The sequence below is a fragment of the Phallusia mammillata genome, chromosome 1, assembly GCF_965637545.1.
Source record: "Phallusia mammillata chromosome 1, kaPhaMamm4.hap1.1, whole genome shotgun sequence".
Classification (NCBI taxonomy): Eukaryota; Metazoa; Chordata; class Ascidiacea; order Phlebobranchia; family Ascidiidae; genus Phallusia; species Phallusia mammillata.
Window position 1 is genome coordinate 23,959,599 of NC_137252.1, and position 16,728 is coordinate 23,976,326.

The window sequence follows — 16,728 nt, forward strand, 5'->3', positions numbered from 1 at the left end:
CCATTTTAGGGGGCTAGCGGGGTAAATACTGGGGTTATCAACAAAAACAAAGTGGTATGCACATCTGCATAAATATATCTACCATCTGTGTAAATTTCACCCAAATCCATCAAACATTTGATAGAAAAACGAGTAGGACAAACTTTGGGTAAAAAACACACATTTTGGGGGGCTAGCGGGGTAAATACGGGGGTTATCAACAAAAACAAAGTGGGATGCACATCTACATAACTATATCTACCATCTGTGAAACTTTCATCCAAATCCATTAAACATTTGATGGAAAAACGAGACGGACAAACTTTAGGTAAAAAATACCCATTTTGGGGGGCTAATGGGGTAAATACTGGGGCTATCAACAATAGTGACCCTGTCCCAGAGGCATCACATGATATTGAACAAAACGATCAAGAAGAACATGAGACCTCAATTATTGCCCTGCAGTGACGCACAAGCACCCTCGTATTAGTCCAACAGAATTTCCGGACAGTAAATCTCGTAGTCGTGTGCGAGTACGCAATCCCAGTAAAATGTCATAGCTGCAATACCGGAAGCTTAGTGGACCCAGACTGCAGGCATTTCTTCTGCTGCAAATGCCAAAAATATATAGTGGCTAAGGCATGCTGTGATGAGTCAACCTTGTTCCTACTGCCACAATTGCAAACAGAAACAAAATGTCCGAAATGTCAGGCACCGATGAGACTACTGACATGCTGCAATAACATTCAACCAGAATAGATAATGGATGGCAACATGTTCAAATGCAATGCCAAAGGTATGCTAATACTTGTGAATGTAACACTGTTAACGCTTTGGCTAAATGTGCTATGAGTAAAGATGGTTACAATCCTGCCTGCAGAAATAAATTAGTCCACTGCAGTTGTGGGGAACAAACGCTGTACATATTGAACCAAGTCAACCTTACAACTGTAATTGTGATTTTGAATATGAATGAGACATAGAAGTAGGAGTTCAGAAGTATCAATAGTGTCTTTAAAATAATATCCTCAAAACTTACTAACACTATTTACGGAAAATACAAATTCTTAAGAATGCCATTTTGTCTAAAAATGGCCCAAAAAGTTTTTCAACAGAGAATTTGAACAAGCCTTGCATGGTTTACCCAATCAAGGCATTCAAATTAGGAGCGTTTGTTCATTTTGCCCTAATTAGATGTCGATTTGTTGTAGCCCCAACATTTACCCCACTAGCCCCCTAAAATGGGTGATTTTTTAAAACGATGTCCGAATTTGATGAAATTTTGAGAGTTGTTCAGTTTGCCACAATTAGGTTTCGATTGTTGTGTTTCACCCTGCATCCGCAATATTTACCCAACTAATGTTTAAAGCAATGTCTGAATTGGATGAAATTTAGACAGTTTATAGAACGTCATCCATCAATGTCTTTTACCCTGTGAGCCCCACCTTCACCCTATTAACCCCTAAAACGGGTGTAATTTCTAAACATTGGCCGAGTTGGTTGGAATTTTGACAGTTTGTGCTATATGTCATTTTTAAGTGTCGTTTTTCATTTTTGACCGTCAATCCCATTAGCCCCTAAAAAGGTTAACTTTTTAAACAATATTATAAAATTTAGACAATATATTCCATTTTGAGGTGAAGTTTTACCACGTAGCCCAACCATTTACCCCATTAATCCCGTAAATGGTTGAATTTTGCAAACAATGGCTGAATTGAATGCGACTTGTATGGTTTGTACCTCATATAGCATGATTATGTCTGCAGACTTTTTTATCGCCCTCTTTAAACAGATAGCATCAAGATTTATCATAGTTATTTTGCAAAATGCATTATTTGCAACTTTGCATGTGTGGGAGACTCATGAGTTTTTGGTTCCAGAAACAACTAAGGCTATAAAAGACAGCGGCTGATATGGGACCCAATTTAACCGATTATAAATAAAGTGTACGCAGTGTATGTGCAATGGCAATGTGTGCTGAGCCACTTTTCTAATTTGAATGTCTTTTTATGTGCAGAGATGAATGTCGGCAAATTGTTTTTTTTATCTCTAGTTACTCTTTATCCGCTACTTTAGATCAGGGATATACTCGAACTTTCTTGCTCTGCGACCCCACCTTGATGGGTATAGCCCAGGATGCACAACCTTCACCAACTTGTGTTTTAAAATTACTGATGTAAAGAAATACTTCTATATTATATATATATGCCATCTTAATGGCGTCTAAAAAGCCTAAATTAATTTCCAACTTGATCACACAAGTTGACAGTCTTAGCTTTTATGACGTCATAATATATATTGTGACACTTGTGGTATCCGAAACGGTCCCCCAAATTTCTCCAGCGGTTTCCCAAAATTTGGAAATGGCTATTTTTTGGTATTTAAATGAAACACTTGCGGTCTCTTAAAACTATTTAGCGGTCACCCAAACCAAACCTTAAAAAAAAACCTGGTCAGGCGTATACTAATAGGCTGGTATTACTCTTCCAAGTTCCACAAAATGTGTTTAGACCAGTTTGAAAATCAAAATATTTGGCAAAAGAGTTTTATTTACGTCACGGCCGCCAGTCACAAAGATTCCAACAAACACGTTCACGGCACATCTCTATAAACCCTGGATTGCGCTACTGGCCGTCACGGTTGAAGCAAATTGAAGCGTAATGGCGGCTGAAAAGGAAGCCCCAAAAATGCATTGCGGGCAATGGGGAGAGAGTGGAAAAATGACGATAATTTTTGTTTTAAGCATTTGTATAGCGATTTTTGCAGATATGATTTGTAGATTAATAGGACGCATGCATTCGAGTGTGTAATAACCTATAAATATGCGTAGATTGACTGTGATGTGTATTAGTGTAGGTGTACTGGATATACGTTATTAAGTTAATGTTGAAATAAAAATCATTACTAAGTGGAAATAAATGTTTTATTATGCAATATAAGTGGTTTGCGTGCTTTTTTAAGCATTTTAGACATGAATCCAACAAGATGGCTACTTCCATCACACAAGATGATGTAATTCTTTGTGTGACATTACCTTGTGCTAATCCAAACTGCTGTTTTTGACTGTTATCAAACTTCAGGAAAATCTGACCAACATGTGGAATAACGTTTTAATTCACAAAAACTAAAGGAATGTTTCAACTATTTTAACACTATTTGACTTTTTTTCTCGATTGAGTGCATTTGGTTTGGGTCTTTATTACCTTGCCATGGTGATATTATGAAATTTTGCAATTCCATTTTACATTTATGATAAATTTGTTTCCAAACATTTCAGACATAATAGGGTTTATATTTCTCCAATAAGCAACCTTTATTGTCTCTGGTAAAATTCCACTGGAATGTTTCAGTCTCCTCCCAAACCCTCAAGCTTTATGACACTGCCAGATTACAATACAGCCTTATTCGACAACAAATACACTACAGAGGGATTGGAATCAGATTAAATATTTTTTGTGTGTATACTGTTCTACTTCCACTGTGTATGTTTTGTAATCATTTCTGACACTGCCTGTAACATGATATGCTGTACATTTTAAATTAAACAACTTTGAGGTTGTTGTTTTTTTATTTTGTGAATGCACCATCTGTTATAATAGTGATCATCTGACAAAAAATACAGGATATCTGTATGAACTTGGCTGGTGTATGTGTTGCCTTTAGTCCTGTTTAGCAAGAATTTAAGTGATAACTGGTGTGCAGGTGTGTTTTTGCAGAAAATTGCTGATTAAGTAGAATAAAAACAATATTTCATGATTCTGACTGAAATAGTACATAAATAGGCAACTCATTTGGGTAGTTAAACTTGTCCACCCTAACTGCTATGATGTCTTAAATGCATTTATATGCACATGTATCTCTTTGAGATATTAGAATTTTGTTAAGAGTTTGTAGTTTGAGAATTCACAACATTAGAAAAAATTTATTCAACACATGTTGGTTGCAAACTGAAAAGGGTAGATTAAATGAACTAATTGTGAGCTTACTAGATTTATGGTTTGTAACATAGAAGCAAAATAATGTTGAACCTACTACAAAAAAACTTTTAAACAGCCATATTTTAGCTCCAAGACTTTGCTGACAATCAAAAACAGCAGTTTCGGTCAGCACAAGGTGATGCTAAATAAAGTATCACATCGCCTTGTGTGAAGAAAATAGCCATTCTTGTTGGATTTGTGTCTTAAATATTAATAAATGCATGTAAACTACTTATATTGCACAATAAAACATGTACTACCACTTAATAATGATGTATTTCAACATTAGCTGAATAATGTATTCCCAGTACACATACACTAATACACATCACAGTCAATCTACGCATATTTATTGGTTATTACACACTCGAATACATGCGTCCTATTAATCTACAAATCATATCTGCAAAAATCGCTACACAAATGCCTAAAATAAAAATTATCGTCATTTTTCCACTCTCTCCCCATTGCCCGCAATGAATTTTTGGGGATTCCTTTTCAGCCGCCATTACGCTTCAATTTGCTTCAAAAATCACCCAACCGTTCAACGTAGTAGCGCAATCCAGTGTTTATAGAGATCAGTGCAGTGGTTCTTAACCTTTTTGGTGCGGTTTCCCATTAAAGTAGATCACCAAGTTCAAATTTCCCCCTCTGTTATTTTTATAATAATGTTTTGTGCCAAACATTAACAAAAAAAATTATTCTTTAATCGAAATAATTTTGTGAAGCGATTTGTTCGGGACCTCAAAGGTATACTGCGATTTTATTTAGTTTTATTAGTGATTTCTTGAGAAAGTAATATCGTGTGGAAGATTGAAAAATCTCAGGTGCTTGCATTAGTCATTTATTGCATCACAATCAACAGATCATATGCATTTATTCGCGAACAATAACAAAGTCATTGATACTTTTAGTAATGTCTGTGACGTAACAAACAATGATTGGATTTTTATGCGCCTTGCAAAACTAGATGTAGTTAATCTTACATGTTGTTGCGGAAAATATTGTTAATTTCAACCCACAGGCCCGAGTTTGGTGACTTCTGATTCACATAATTTCCCTCTAAAACCATTAAATTTCCCACCGGTTAAGAACCACTGGATCAGTGGTTCACGGCCGCACAAAATCGTCTCTGTGCAGCCACAGAGAGGCGTGATTTGTGAAGGACACCTAGGAAACCTATAAAAGTAAGTATACTTCGAGGCAGTTATACTAATTATCAAGACGAGTACGACGAATGTTGTCAAAATACGTTTAGTCGATTTTGCTAATTATCTAGCAGCGGTTCCCAACTTTATCGATGTATTTCTTCCCTAACAATTCAAAATGTTCTCATTTCTCCAAAATAGAATATAATAGTAGATGCTAAACCATACAAAAACATTTAAAGTTGGGTATTTTTATGTGTCCATTTACAAACCACATGTACATTTAAAGTTAATTCCTCCCCTTATGTGTTTTAGCTACTGGAGTAGAGCGTTGTCAAGTCAGGTGAGCCTATAGCAGAGGTTCCCAAACTTTTCTTAAAATTTTACCTGGTTTACCCTTTGCAAGTATTTTGATATTTCACGGCTCTATAAAAATCACAGCATGCTATAGGATATAGGATAAATGCAAAACCCATGTTTCTTACAGTATACACTAGTGCGGTCACTATTTTTTCTAATGTAACAACTTTCTATCTAATGCGAACGATTGGCTGATAGATGGTGCTTTATGATGTCACAAGAGACAGCCTAAAACACCATGTATTTGCAAATAATCAAGCATTTTTTTTCTAGTACAGCTATTATGTTGAAAACATTCGCTAACTAAGATTAAATATATGCAATAAAACTGCTGAATTTGTTGATGTCGAAACTAGGTGGGTTCACTACATACAGTTTAAAGTATTTTCGACGGAACACAAATATTTTTTACGGTCAAACAGCACCAGGTTCATTACAAGTTTCTTGGTAGTATTTTGCGTAGAATATGTACCAATAACACAACAATAACACTTAGAAAGGTATAGAAGCCTTGCACAGCTACCTCAAAAATCGGTACTGCTTAAACTGGTTGTTATAACACTGGTTTATGTAAGAACTACGTTTTTAAAACAAAACTACATAGGGAATATTTGCCTAACAATTCTAAATACGGTTATATCAATGTTTCTAAATACGGTTATATCAATAACATTGGGGTAGCAATTTTTTTAAGTCGTTTTAAAAGTACGACTTCAGAACACCCCTTCTTCTGACGTCAGTTGTCCAGCAATGGAACCCTCCGCCAAGCGAATTGGCAAACCGTATGTCGACTGGTATTGCCTTAATTCCTGTAACGTACACGAAATTAAGCTTTTAAATGAAAGGAAATTTTTAACATCAGCATTTTTTTATTGTGCCGACATTAAACAAAAGCCTACCACTAAGTCGTGCTTTGAACAATTTTATTTTTTCAAAAACAATTTCTTACCGAGACTTTCAAACATTCTTATAGTGGGTATTTCGTGTTTACAGACCATAACTCTTCGCTCATCCAACATAAGAACGTTCATGCTCAACCATTTTGATGACATCCACAACGGATGATCTGTGTGCAAGTCATAGTTTTGACTCGAAATAAAAACAGCTATATCACAGCTATGTGGTCATGTTTACCATCAGGCACCATTGGTTTTGGGGCCTTTACCAGTTTCCAACCGGCTTTCTTGAACATCTCAGACTGAAACGCAAACAAAGAAGTGTTGCAAAAATGTTCGATACACAAGCACGGGGAAGTGTTAGTTTTGTCTTTAACCACAACCACAACCAGTTCAACATAGAAATATGATCGTGCTGCATTTTGTGACGTTAAATACATAAAATATTCCTAAATAATAATAGACACAAAGTTAGGACCCTTTCAATTCCGTCCGAAATTGTAAACAACTCGCACCCTGAACATAGAACTCAATCATTATTCAAATCAAATTTGACCCGATAACCCGGTGTCCTTGCTGTTTTACGTAACTGTTCAACGATGACAATGTGATGAATTGACTAAGCAAACAAACTTGACTTGATGACTCAATGCTCGGATTTAACACATTTTGGGATCTCAAGCATATTGACCAACCTGCAAACATGGTCTATCAGGATTGACAATCACAAGTCCCGGTCCAACAGCGTTGAAAGTAGCATCAATGTGCATTGGATTTGGATCTTTGAATTGTAGTAAATGCACGTTATAGTCTGGTCCAAGATGGCGGGCCATCCATTCTATTCCAAACAAGTTTGTGACCTTGTAACAAATAAAGGTCAAGTTTAAGTAGACATGAAAAGTTTGTGAATGCAGTAGGTACGATTGAGTTCGTCGGGCACATATCTTTATATTATACTTCATGATGTAAAACAGCCTAACCAACCTGTGACCTATTTACCCAAACGGTTACCGACTATTTTGTGCTTTTAACAGTGACCGTGCAAAGTTTACCGTGCCGATCTCAACGGACCAAAGTTCAAAAAGGTTGTCACTGTAATCTCACCACAACTATTCGCTTTGATATTGCTTCATAAAATTAGTCGATTGTAGTTCAACCACAGATAACCAAAAATAACCACAGATAACTAAACACTTCAAACGCACGTTTCGCACCCTGCTAATTTTTATGAAGCAAAATATTCCCGTTTTAAAAATAAAGATGGTGATTCATAAATTCCTAAAATTCATAAATGCATTTCATTATGCCTATACTTAACTTCATAAAACTAGCTGTGTGATATCTGTTGATCGGTATAAGTTTTATGTAACTGTTCATAATATCTTTTTATACGACATCGTACAACATTGTTTAAAATGTTATTGCGCAACACGTGACTGTGCAAAGCCAACACTCATGACATTAATGTTGCGTTAACAAATATTTGTTCCTATATTGTATGCGTAAACCCGGTAACAGTTCCGCTATATTTCACAAGCATTAACATTGCAAAACGAACAAAATTGGTGTACTTTTGCCGTGATAATTGCTGTAATTCTACGGACAGTTTTGCGAGTGACAGATGGTTAAACAGTTAGAACTTTCGGGTTCTTTGCAACAAATGCGTAACTTTGTAGTGAAGAAACTTACCAAAAGTGTCTTGTTACATCATGGATTTGTCAAAAACAATTACCAAACCGGCAGACGCTTTAACAATCAAACAAATAATATTTGTGGGAATTTTGCTCAATTTCTTACCAACCTGACTTTGCTGAACGAAAATATCTTTTCCGCATCTCATGAAATCTGCTGCGTCAAAACAGGGTTCGAATTCAGTTGTGACGTAACGTCCTTCGCTCGCGAGTTTGTGACGATCTTCCACATTCTCCATTGGGTAGTTCTAGAAAAAACGAACTAAAATTTAAATATTGACAGTGTTTTAAACTAACCTAGTGCAACGTTACGTAGAGAAACGGACAAGCAATAGTAAACCTCGGTTAACCTTGGTCTTCGCCTTCGCCTAGAGCAGGGGTCACCAAACTACGGCCCGCGGGCCGGATCCGGCCCGCGAGGTCATTTCATCCGGCCCGCGACCACATTTTTTGGTTTGCCAAACCGTATTGATAACTTTGTATCATTCAAAAATTAATCTACTTCTTACGAAAAATGTAATAATATTACCTGGTTTAATAGGATTACAACGCCCAGGATTGATCCAAAGTCAGTTTGTTACGTCACAGACATGACTACTAGTGTCAATTGTGCGCAAACAAATGCCTTTACTTGTGACGTAACATATAAGCATTGCTTGTAAGAGACGACCTATACAATTTAACAGTCGCATCACCAGATTTTAAATGGGATTGTAGCAAGACCAAATCTTGGCGCACCTAGAAAAATCGCATCGCGGGTTAAGTTTTGAAAGGCGGCGCTAAGACATGTAAACTATGTGGCCCGCGCGAAATATTTTTAGACTTATCCGGCCCGCAGTCAAAAAAGTTTGGTGACCCCCGGCCTAGAGGTACAAACAACGTACAATGTGTGAAGGCTTGAACTAATCCACATAGGGTAATCCTGATCTTTGCCTAATACGGACAAATACTTTGGTCCAAACGGGTCCGGATTAACTGAAGTTTAATGTACTTATCGCAGCGGCCTTTTTGGCACAAACCGCAGTCATTTAATTTAATACTATAGTATTGCATACATCTAATACTATTTATAGTTTTTTGCCTGCTTTTTCTCGTTTTTTGGCTTGATTCTTTCTGCTGTTTCTCGTTTTTTGGTCAGAACGTGGCAAGTCTGGGAGTTATTATGCTGCTGTTCGTCTAAGATGCCAAGTGCTGGGAAAGATCAACTACACTAGAGCGTTTTTCAATCCTAAGGGGGCGAAAGGTTTTTCTTGGGTGGGATAATGGGCTTTCACTGTTGACACCCAACAATGAACCACAAAAAATACACGTGAGTGCGCATTCTCAGCGTTAAATGGGTTGTCAGTTCTGGCCCACTGTTTTGCTTCGTAATGCACGAACATGTAGAGAACAAGGCCACTGCCGGCTTTTTAGTTAATAATTGGGTCCACGTGTATATCGAGTACTTCCCCTTTTTGATATCGCAATTCCACATGGCAAAAGCAGCACGAAACAACATTGGCTTACCTGATCATATAACTCATCACTCATAAGAGGCTTAGGAGCAGTGGTCCATTTAGCCCCGGCTTGAAAATATTCTTTCACCAGTGACCGATAAGCGCGATATTCGAAAAACCTGGAACGCCAAGCCATTGGTGCCTCGATAATTTCTTCACCAATCACGATCAAGATATCTCGTGGCATAGCTGCGTACATCCCTGCATATAAAGTGATGAATATAAATATCGAGCCACACACAGTTTTCGGATTTACTAATATCTTTGTCAGTTTATCTTTTGACATGTAGGGGTCCAATTAAAAGAGCACATAATGTCGGTTGTGAATGCCGCTTGTTTTAGGTGCTTGGGACATACACTTAAAATACACAAGATGGGTGACGTTGTTCTCATTTTACCCTTTCTCTGTTTTTTTTCATATTGACGCTTAAAAATTATTGTCATATAATTTTATTTTATTATTTATTTACCTTTGGATTTAAAATCTGGTGTTTCGTAGGCTTTGCTCCAATCTACTATGTCAGGACGCCTCACTGTGACGCCTTCGTGGCGTAACACATTGCACAATTCTTCGATTTGGGACACCGCTTTTTTCAGGTGCTCTTGTGGAAAAAATTGGCCCCCGAATTTTCGATAAAAGTCCCAGTGGTGATGACTGGTGTTAGCCTGGTAACACAAAGGTTAGATACATTAATTTCAACGTGTCTTTCCATTCCACGCAAAGCTATCGCAAAGGACCTAAACATGTAAACTTAACTAGAATAGTGGTTTTCCTATATATTGCCAGTTTATGTATATACTACATCATATTTAACGAAGTATCACATATCCTATTTACTATATTTATAATGGATATATATTTGGCACCTAACATTTCATTGAGTCCCTACCTTTTTCCTGGCACTTTATAACATAATTGTTTCTGCAAGCATAATCTAATCGGTCCCAACACATATGCATATGTGATTTGGTAACAGTAAAAATAGGGCACAATCATTTTTAAACTGGAATAGAATTATGATTTTTAATCCGCACATAGCGTTCCCTGGCGCCGTTAAGTTTCTACATACCAACAATGCAATTGCTTAGCTGGGCTTTTTATGTCCAAAACCTGTTCTGAAACAGTTTTATTAACGCTTTCAGTTTGAGAAGTCACGTTACACAGGTGTAACAAATCGTCCTGTGTTGTCGCTCTGCGTTTCGAAACACGAATAAGTTGACCTACATTAACGTTTACAGCGCAATATAACTAACATCGTAACATCTTAATTCCAACCAGTGAGAAAATGGTCAAGTGACGACTGCGTTCATGCGTGAAGCAGAGGCATTTTTTCCATGCACCACTATCGTCAATCACTCCCATTGCGTCAGCTGTGCACTGAGCGAGCACAAATTTGACAAAAGACAGCATGTAAAAACATATTTGGGGCTGTAAGAGTAAATACTGAGCCGATTGCACTGAAAATTTTAACAGCCAACAAGGAGCACCCTATCCACAGCTGTTTAAAATTTCAGCAGGTTAAGTCTTGTATTTCTGAACTCATTAACATGTGAACAAACAAACAAACATTTGGGGATAAAGGGGTGAAAATAGATATATACAACTTTAAGTTACAAAATACTTTAAAATACGCTGCAATGCACCAATCAAAAAAGTATGAAACTCCAGAATCATCTGCTTTAGCAAGTATAGCCGTTTTAAAAAATTCACGTTTTGGGGGACTGTGGGTGAACCGAGGGATCAAACGGGGTCAAAATTCATACCATCTTTAGACCAATATCTATAATGTGTGTAAATTTGAAAAAGTTTTAACCATTCTTTCTTGACCAAAACGTGGGAACAAATCCGCGTAAGACGGAAAAAAAGAAAAAAAGAAACAAGAAAAAAAGTATAGACAAAAACAATATGTGTCCCTTTCAGGGAAGGGGAGGGACCCATAATATTGGCAGAAAAACTTTTGTCACCTAAGGAATCTCCCGCAGACAATAGAATGTAAAAAAGAAAGATTCTTGCTTCTTATCAGTAGTCTAAATTTTAGACTGTTTCATGAAGAACAGGAACAAGGCATAAATCATTTCTTTCAAAACGGAAATATATATAATATGCATACATTGTCATACCTTCACTTCAGGGGTAAGTGGGGGTACGCACGCGTTGTCAGGGCGACCGACGATCACCTCATCAAGTGGGTCCCACTCGTTGTAAGAACAGACTGGCGATTTTTTCTGTCGGTCAACCTGGAATATACGATAGCTTTTGTTGTTTAGTTATTTGTATCGTGGGTTGTAACATGTTTTCCGCCGGTCATTTGCTCTGTTAATTGCATCCCGCTTGTGTTTAATTAAGCTCAGTGGTTCTCAACCAGGGCCCATGCCCAGTGAGCTTTTCCCCTTTATAATGCTTACAATTAAGGTGTGTATTGCAAGTGAGTCCAGATAGATAAAAATAAACAGTTTAGTTGAGTGTGCTATATACATTTTTGGTAGGAGGGCACATGTCTTAAGGGGTTAATTATGGGGGGCACGAGGCCCGAAATTTACTTTTAGGGGGCCACGGTGCATGAAAAGTTGAGAACCACTTATTTAGGTGTTAAATGAGATATGCAAGGAGCCTCAAACTGCACAAAAATGAGTGGTGTATGCAATCAGGCAACCAAATCCTACATTTAAACATATGCTTATTGACGGCCGATCATTAATGAAAACTATAGGCCACATTTGGTCATCTGATTTCTGTTCTTAAGTTTTAGGTTGGTAAAAATGGTATAATATAGACATGAAGACATAAACGCCCTGTTGCTAGACTTTTTTCAGGCTCATTATGTGGAATCAATGGGCGACACATAGCGTAACAGTTATGACGTCATAAACAGTATTGCTGATAGTGTTTCATTAACAATATGGATAAACATGGATATTAATCTGCTATTTACAACTTCAGATGGGATAATACAAGAAAAATTCCAAGCATGTGCCAAAAAGCAGTCGTTAGCGCAGCGGTTCTCAAGCTGGGGTCCGCGGTCCATTGGGGTCCGCCACGCGATTTCAGGGGGACCGCGCGGAGCTTTAAGTATTTCTGCAATGTTATGTAATATGAGATCTTGCGGGTGCATGAGCAAAAATTAGATAGACAAACGATTTTTCAATGACAAGAAGTGCTTCTTTACCAATTTTCAAGTAACAAACAAAGGCGATTGTTAGCGTACTGTGTTTATATTGTTTAAGTCTTGTTTGTGACGTGATAAATTGCCTCTGATACATTCCCACGCAAAGTGATCTTACGAAACTAAATGCATTTTGTATGCTGTTGTGGGAATGCTTTTAATAAATTAACTTTTAGTTTCGAAACTGTATAGTTTTATTTTGCAGAGGTATTTTAACTTTTAAGAATACATTTAGCTTGGACCGCAAGTGCTCAAAATTGCGAAGGGACCGTTATAACAAAAAAAAGTTTGAAAACCGCTGCGTGAGCAAAACAAGGACCAGGTGATGCAGCCGTCCAGAGCGAAAAGGTTTGGTATCACTTTTTAAGATAAAACATTTACCTTTGGTCCAGCTGTATCTGCATGTTGTTTGCGTGTTGCTTGAACCGCCACAACCAGCTTCGTGCGAGAGGCAATAACATTCTATTAAAAAAAGAACTTTTAAAAATATATTTGCTATTTTCCAGAATGTCCACCGGCATAATTGCATGCATGTTATGCATGGCTTTAGAAGTTAGAACGGTGGCTTTAGTACGGTGTTTCGTATAAACCAACATGTGTGTCTATAACAAACTTTCATTGCAATGGTTTCCTGATTGTCTGTAAAAAGACGTCATGCAATTTGCCCTCAGGGAAGCCGTTCAATTGATTGACCAACGCAGGACTCGGTAGAAATCTCTGTGACTTTAACGTTACCAAATTGAGCTACAAATCGTCGTATCTCTAATGAACTTGTCTACTAATTTCTTGTAATTGTGCAATTCGCCATAAACCGAAACAAGTATTCTGAACTGCAGCTACTTTGAACTGTACACTGGACTTGTCGTTTGTAATGTTTGATCGAATGCTTTAGCCTAGAGATAACCAAACTTTTTTCACGTTCAAATTATCTTGTGAGAGCCACATAGGTTACAAGCCCTATAGCGGATCGCCATCCCGAAGCGTCTTTGTTGGACCAACAAAAGTACTCACCTCAGAGTCAGATCGTGCTACTGTAAATAGTGAAATTGTGTTGAAAATTGTCAAAACCCAATTATTCCATCACAATTAACAATATAGAAAATGCGTTTGTTTGCGCACAATAACATATGGTCTGTTATGTAACAAACTGCATTTAAAGCCAACTAAGTGAAGTTAATCCTACATGTTGTTGCACAAATACTTTGACATTATATTATCTTGCAACAGATGTATAATAACACCAACTACTCTAGCGGGCCGGATGAAATGACGTCGCGGGCCATAGTTTGGTGACCCCTGGTAACGAACCCCTTGCGGACCGGCACTGGGCCGCGGCCCGGTGGTTGCTGACCACCGGTATAATGGAATAATCATCCATTTTTTCGTCACAATTGGACAGTCTGAACTTGCTTAAGATTTTGGCAGGACTTTAGGCTCCTCGCAGCCCGCCGATCAATCGCTATGCGGACCCCAGTTTAAAAACTACCTCTACATAGCAATGTTCAAGTAATTAACACACAAATGATAGTATATATGTTGGGGTAATCAAAAGACCGTCGAGGTCCACATCCAACGACCTCAAAGGTCCTGATATGAACCGCGGTCCGCCATTTGAGTAGCCCTGCTCTAAAATGTAAAGTAGAGTCTAATTTAAGTGGCGTTTTATGCATGATAGCTTAAATGGTTAGGTTAGATCAAAAAGGCTAACTGAACGTTACAGGAAGACAACACATTACATTAAAATCGTGAGTGAGAAATAGGTTATGTTTTTATGCCAACGATTGATGAACAGGAAAATAAATAGGTTATGTTTTTATGCCAACGATTGTTTTTAGTTTCCTGTATGAAACGCTCTCGCGGAACACTGTCTTACACATAGTTTTGCCTGTCTGTAATTTTGAAACACTCCCTAAAACAAACAAAATGTAGGTAACCAACCTATACTGTGTGGGCCTAACCTGAATTCGCAAATATTTTAAAAAATGTAAAAACTGTACTAGAATCCTTAAAAAATGTTTAAGGATCTAGTACAGTTTTATGCAAACTGTGCGGCGTATGTCAGGTATGCCGCGGTGTGTCAGTTACGCAAAAGCATTTTTTTAAATACGCAATTTAAACATAATTTTTTTACATCAAATTCAAACGTTGCGAAACGAAATTACAGTGACTTTGATAATTAACACAAACAAACTTTCGCAAGTGTAACGTAAGTAAAAATGGTTAGATTACGTGTTACACACGCATAAATTATCAAGTTGGACCAGAAAGTTTCATGTAATTCCAACACATCATCCAGCTCTGACGTTAAGTATGCCTTAATGTAAACAGGCGGAAATAACCATATATTTACATGTACAACACTGTAAAACCCACCTGTCTGGCTTGTATTTGGATAACTGAGCCGTACGTCAATAATACACGCTTCATTATTTCACGTTATTAGTGTCAATTAATAAAAAATACCTAGCCAACAAATCTGGACCAAAACTGAATAAGTAACATTGTTTTTTATACCCATCTTTTATTTTGAAAATCGTTACACCACAATCTTTCCGAATAGTATAGTCTCCAGCTAAATCCTGATTAATTTTGATACTTGCCAAATGAACTTATATTAACCGGTTAATTACGCGTGTCATTAATGATTCATTTAGACGGTCTATGAGTATTTAGCTAAAATTTGTCGGTCCATTTAGCTAAACCTTTAACTCTTCTTCAGCTAAAGCTTCTTCACTGATATACCAAACGACAAAACGAAGAACAATGCACAGAAACTGTATTGTGTTACTTGCCGCTGCAGTGCCACCAACCGAATGGTAAGTTTAACGCGGTTTGGCTTGCTGTGCCATTACCGTGCCCGCTGGCTGATAGTCAGCCAAAACGGCGGGGCTAAGGACAAGCGATGCCCGCGGCATCACTTTACTCATACGCCACAAACAATATTTGTATGAGCAGCGTTTTACAGCAACTCGCCTGTTGGGTGTGTAAAGTTAGCATTCAAAATTATTATGCAATGAAAATGACTCGCCCCGGGGTCGTTTGCGTCAGTTTGCATTTTCAAAAGAGTTTAAGTGCTTCGTTTTAGTTCTACACAACTTAACACATCCATATTTCTACAACTAAAAATAAAATAAAAAGTATTGTAAGTTGCCATTTTTTCCAAGCGCCACCACGCAAGGGGCACGAGTAGGGATGTTCAAAGTAGAATAATTTGGTATTCTAGAATAACTGATGCGAATCTAGAATATCGAATCCAATTCTTATATTATTCTTGACTGAGCAATCATTAATCTTAAAAACAACTAAATTATACCAGTTTAATACATTATAAAACATATTTGTCATTTATAATGTAAAAAAAGAACCAAACAAAACAAAAAAACACTGGAAAAAACGTTGCACAACTGTATTGAAACTAAATGACCCAAAATCCACTAAGCCAGAAAAATTAGCATAAAGTTAAAAAATAACTTTTACTTTTATTTAGTTTTATTTTATTTAGTGAATATTATTGCCTTCAGTAGAAGTAACTATGTTGTAAGTATGCTGTGGTACCTTGATTTGTTGATGGTAGAGGACTGACATAGACTCCCCAGTGTACTAATATATAACGTTTGTTAACCTAAAACAACTGCAAAAACAGGCACCCTAGCAAAGTTAAAATATTTGGTGATGTAAAGCTGGGACATTCTGTGATTTTAAATTCTACCAGCGATTTTGCAACACAAAATGTGAACTTTGCAGCGTGTACTGACTGCATTCTTATGTTCGTATGGGGTAAAAAAATGATGCAAATGTTATATGTTATGGGATTCCGTCACTGTTTTTGCGATATTAACAGACAATCCCATGCTTCCAATCGCTGCCTAACGCCATGACCGTTAAATTTTTGTTGTGTCGGAAACAATTAGATGCTGGTAAGGCGTTGCAAAAAGTCGCCGGTATGTCATTTAATGGCATAAGCATAATCACGTGATCAGATGCGTAACAAGTGCGCTAATCGTTAATTATGCCTCC

At 37.3% G+C, this 16,728-nt stretch overlaps 1 protein-coding gene across 2 annotated transcripts; it reads right to left on the bottom strand.

The window, feature by feature from the left end:
- Positions 1 to 4,132: 4,132 nt before the first annotated feature.
- On the bottom strand, positions 4,133 to 15,215 carry LOC145234227 (glycine amidinotransferase, mitochondrial-like). 2 transcript variants are annotated; one of them, XM_080098983.1, is made up of 10 exons: positions 15,085 to 15,215; positions 13,093 to 13,173; positions 11,669 to 11,785; positions 10,018 to 10,213; positions 9,558 to 9,748; positions 8,162 to 8,299; positions 7,056 to 7,220; positions 6,599 to 6,662; positions 6,414 to 6,530; positions 4,133 to 6,273 (listed from the first exon to the last, which is right to left on the bottom strand). In XM_080098983.1, the coding sequence occupies exons 1-10, from the start codon at positions 15,136 to 15,138 to the stop codon at positions 6,164 to 6,166; spliced, it is 1,233 nt and encodes a 410-aa protein (XP_079955109.1). In that variant the 5' UTR covers positions 15,139 to 15,215; the 3' UTR covers positions 4,133 to 6,163. The 2 variants fall into 2 exon arrangements, with proteins under 2 accessions (XP_079955109.1, XP_079955116.1); XM_080098990.1 differs by lacking the exon at positions 15,085 to 15,215 and having other exon boundaries at positions 11,669 to 11,801; positions 13,093 to 13,152.
- Between the last annotated feature and the right edge of the window lie 1,513 nt (positions 15,216 to 16,728).

What these genes read in the sequence shown, in the direction of transcription:
- LOC145234227 (XM_080098983.1), bottom strand. Translation starts at nt 15,138, where the DNA reads ATGAAGCGTGTATTATTGACGTACGGCTCAGTTATCCAAATACAAGCC. An exon ending in ACCAGATTTTAAATCCAAAG is followed by an intron (nt 9,749 to 10,017) that starts GTAAATAAATAA and finishes CTTTATATGCAG; the next exon opens with GGATGTACGCAGCTATGCCA. An exon ending in CTGATAGACCATGTTTGCAG is followed by an intron (nt 6,663 to 7,055) that starts GTTGGTCAATAT and finishes TTTGCGTTTCAG; the next exon opens with TCTGAGATGTTCAAGAAAGC.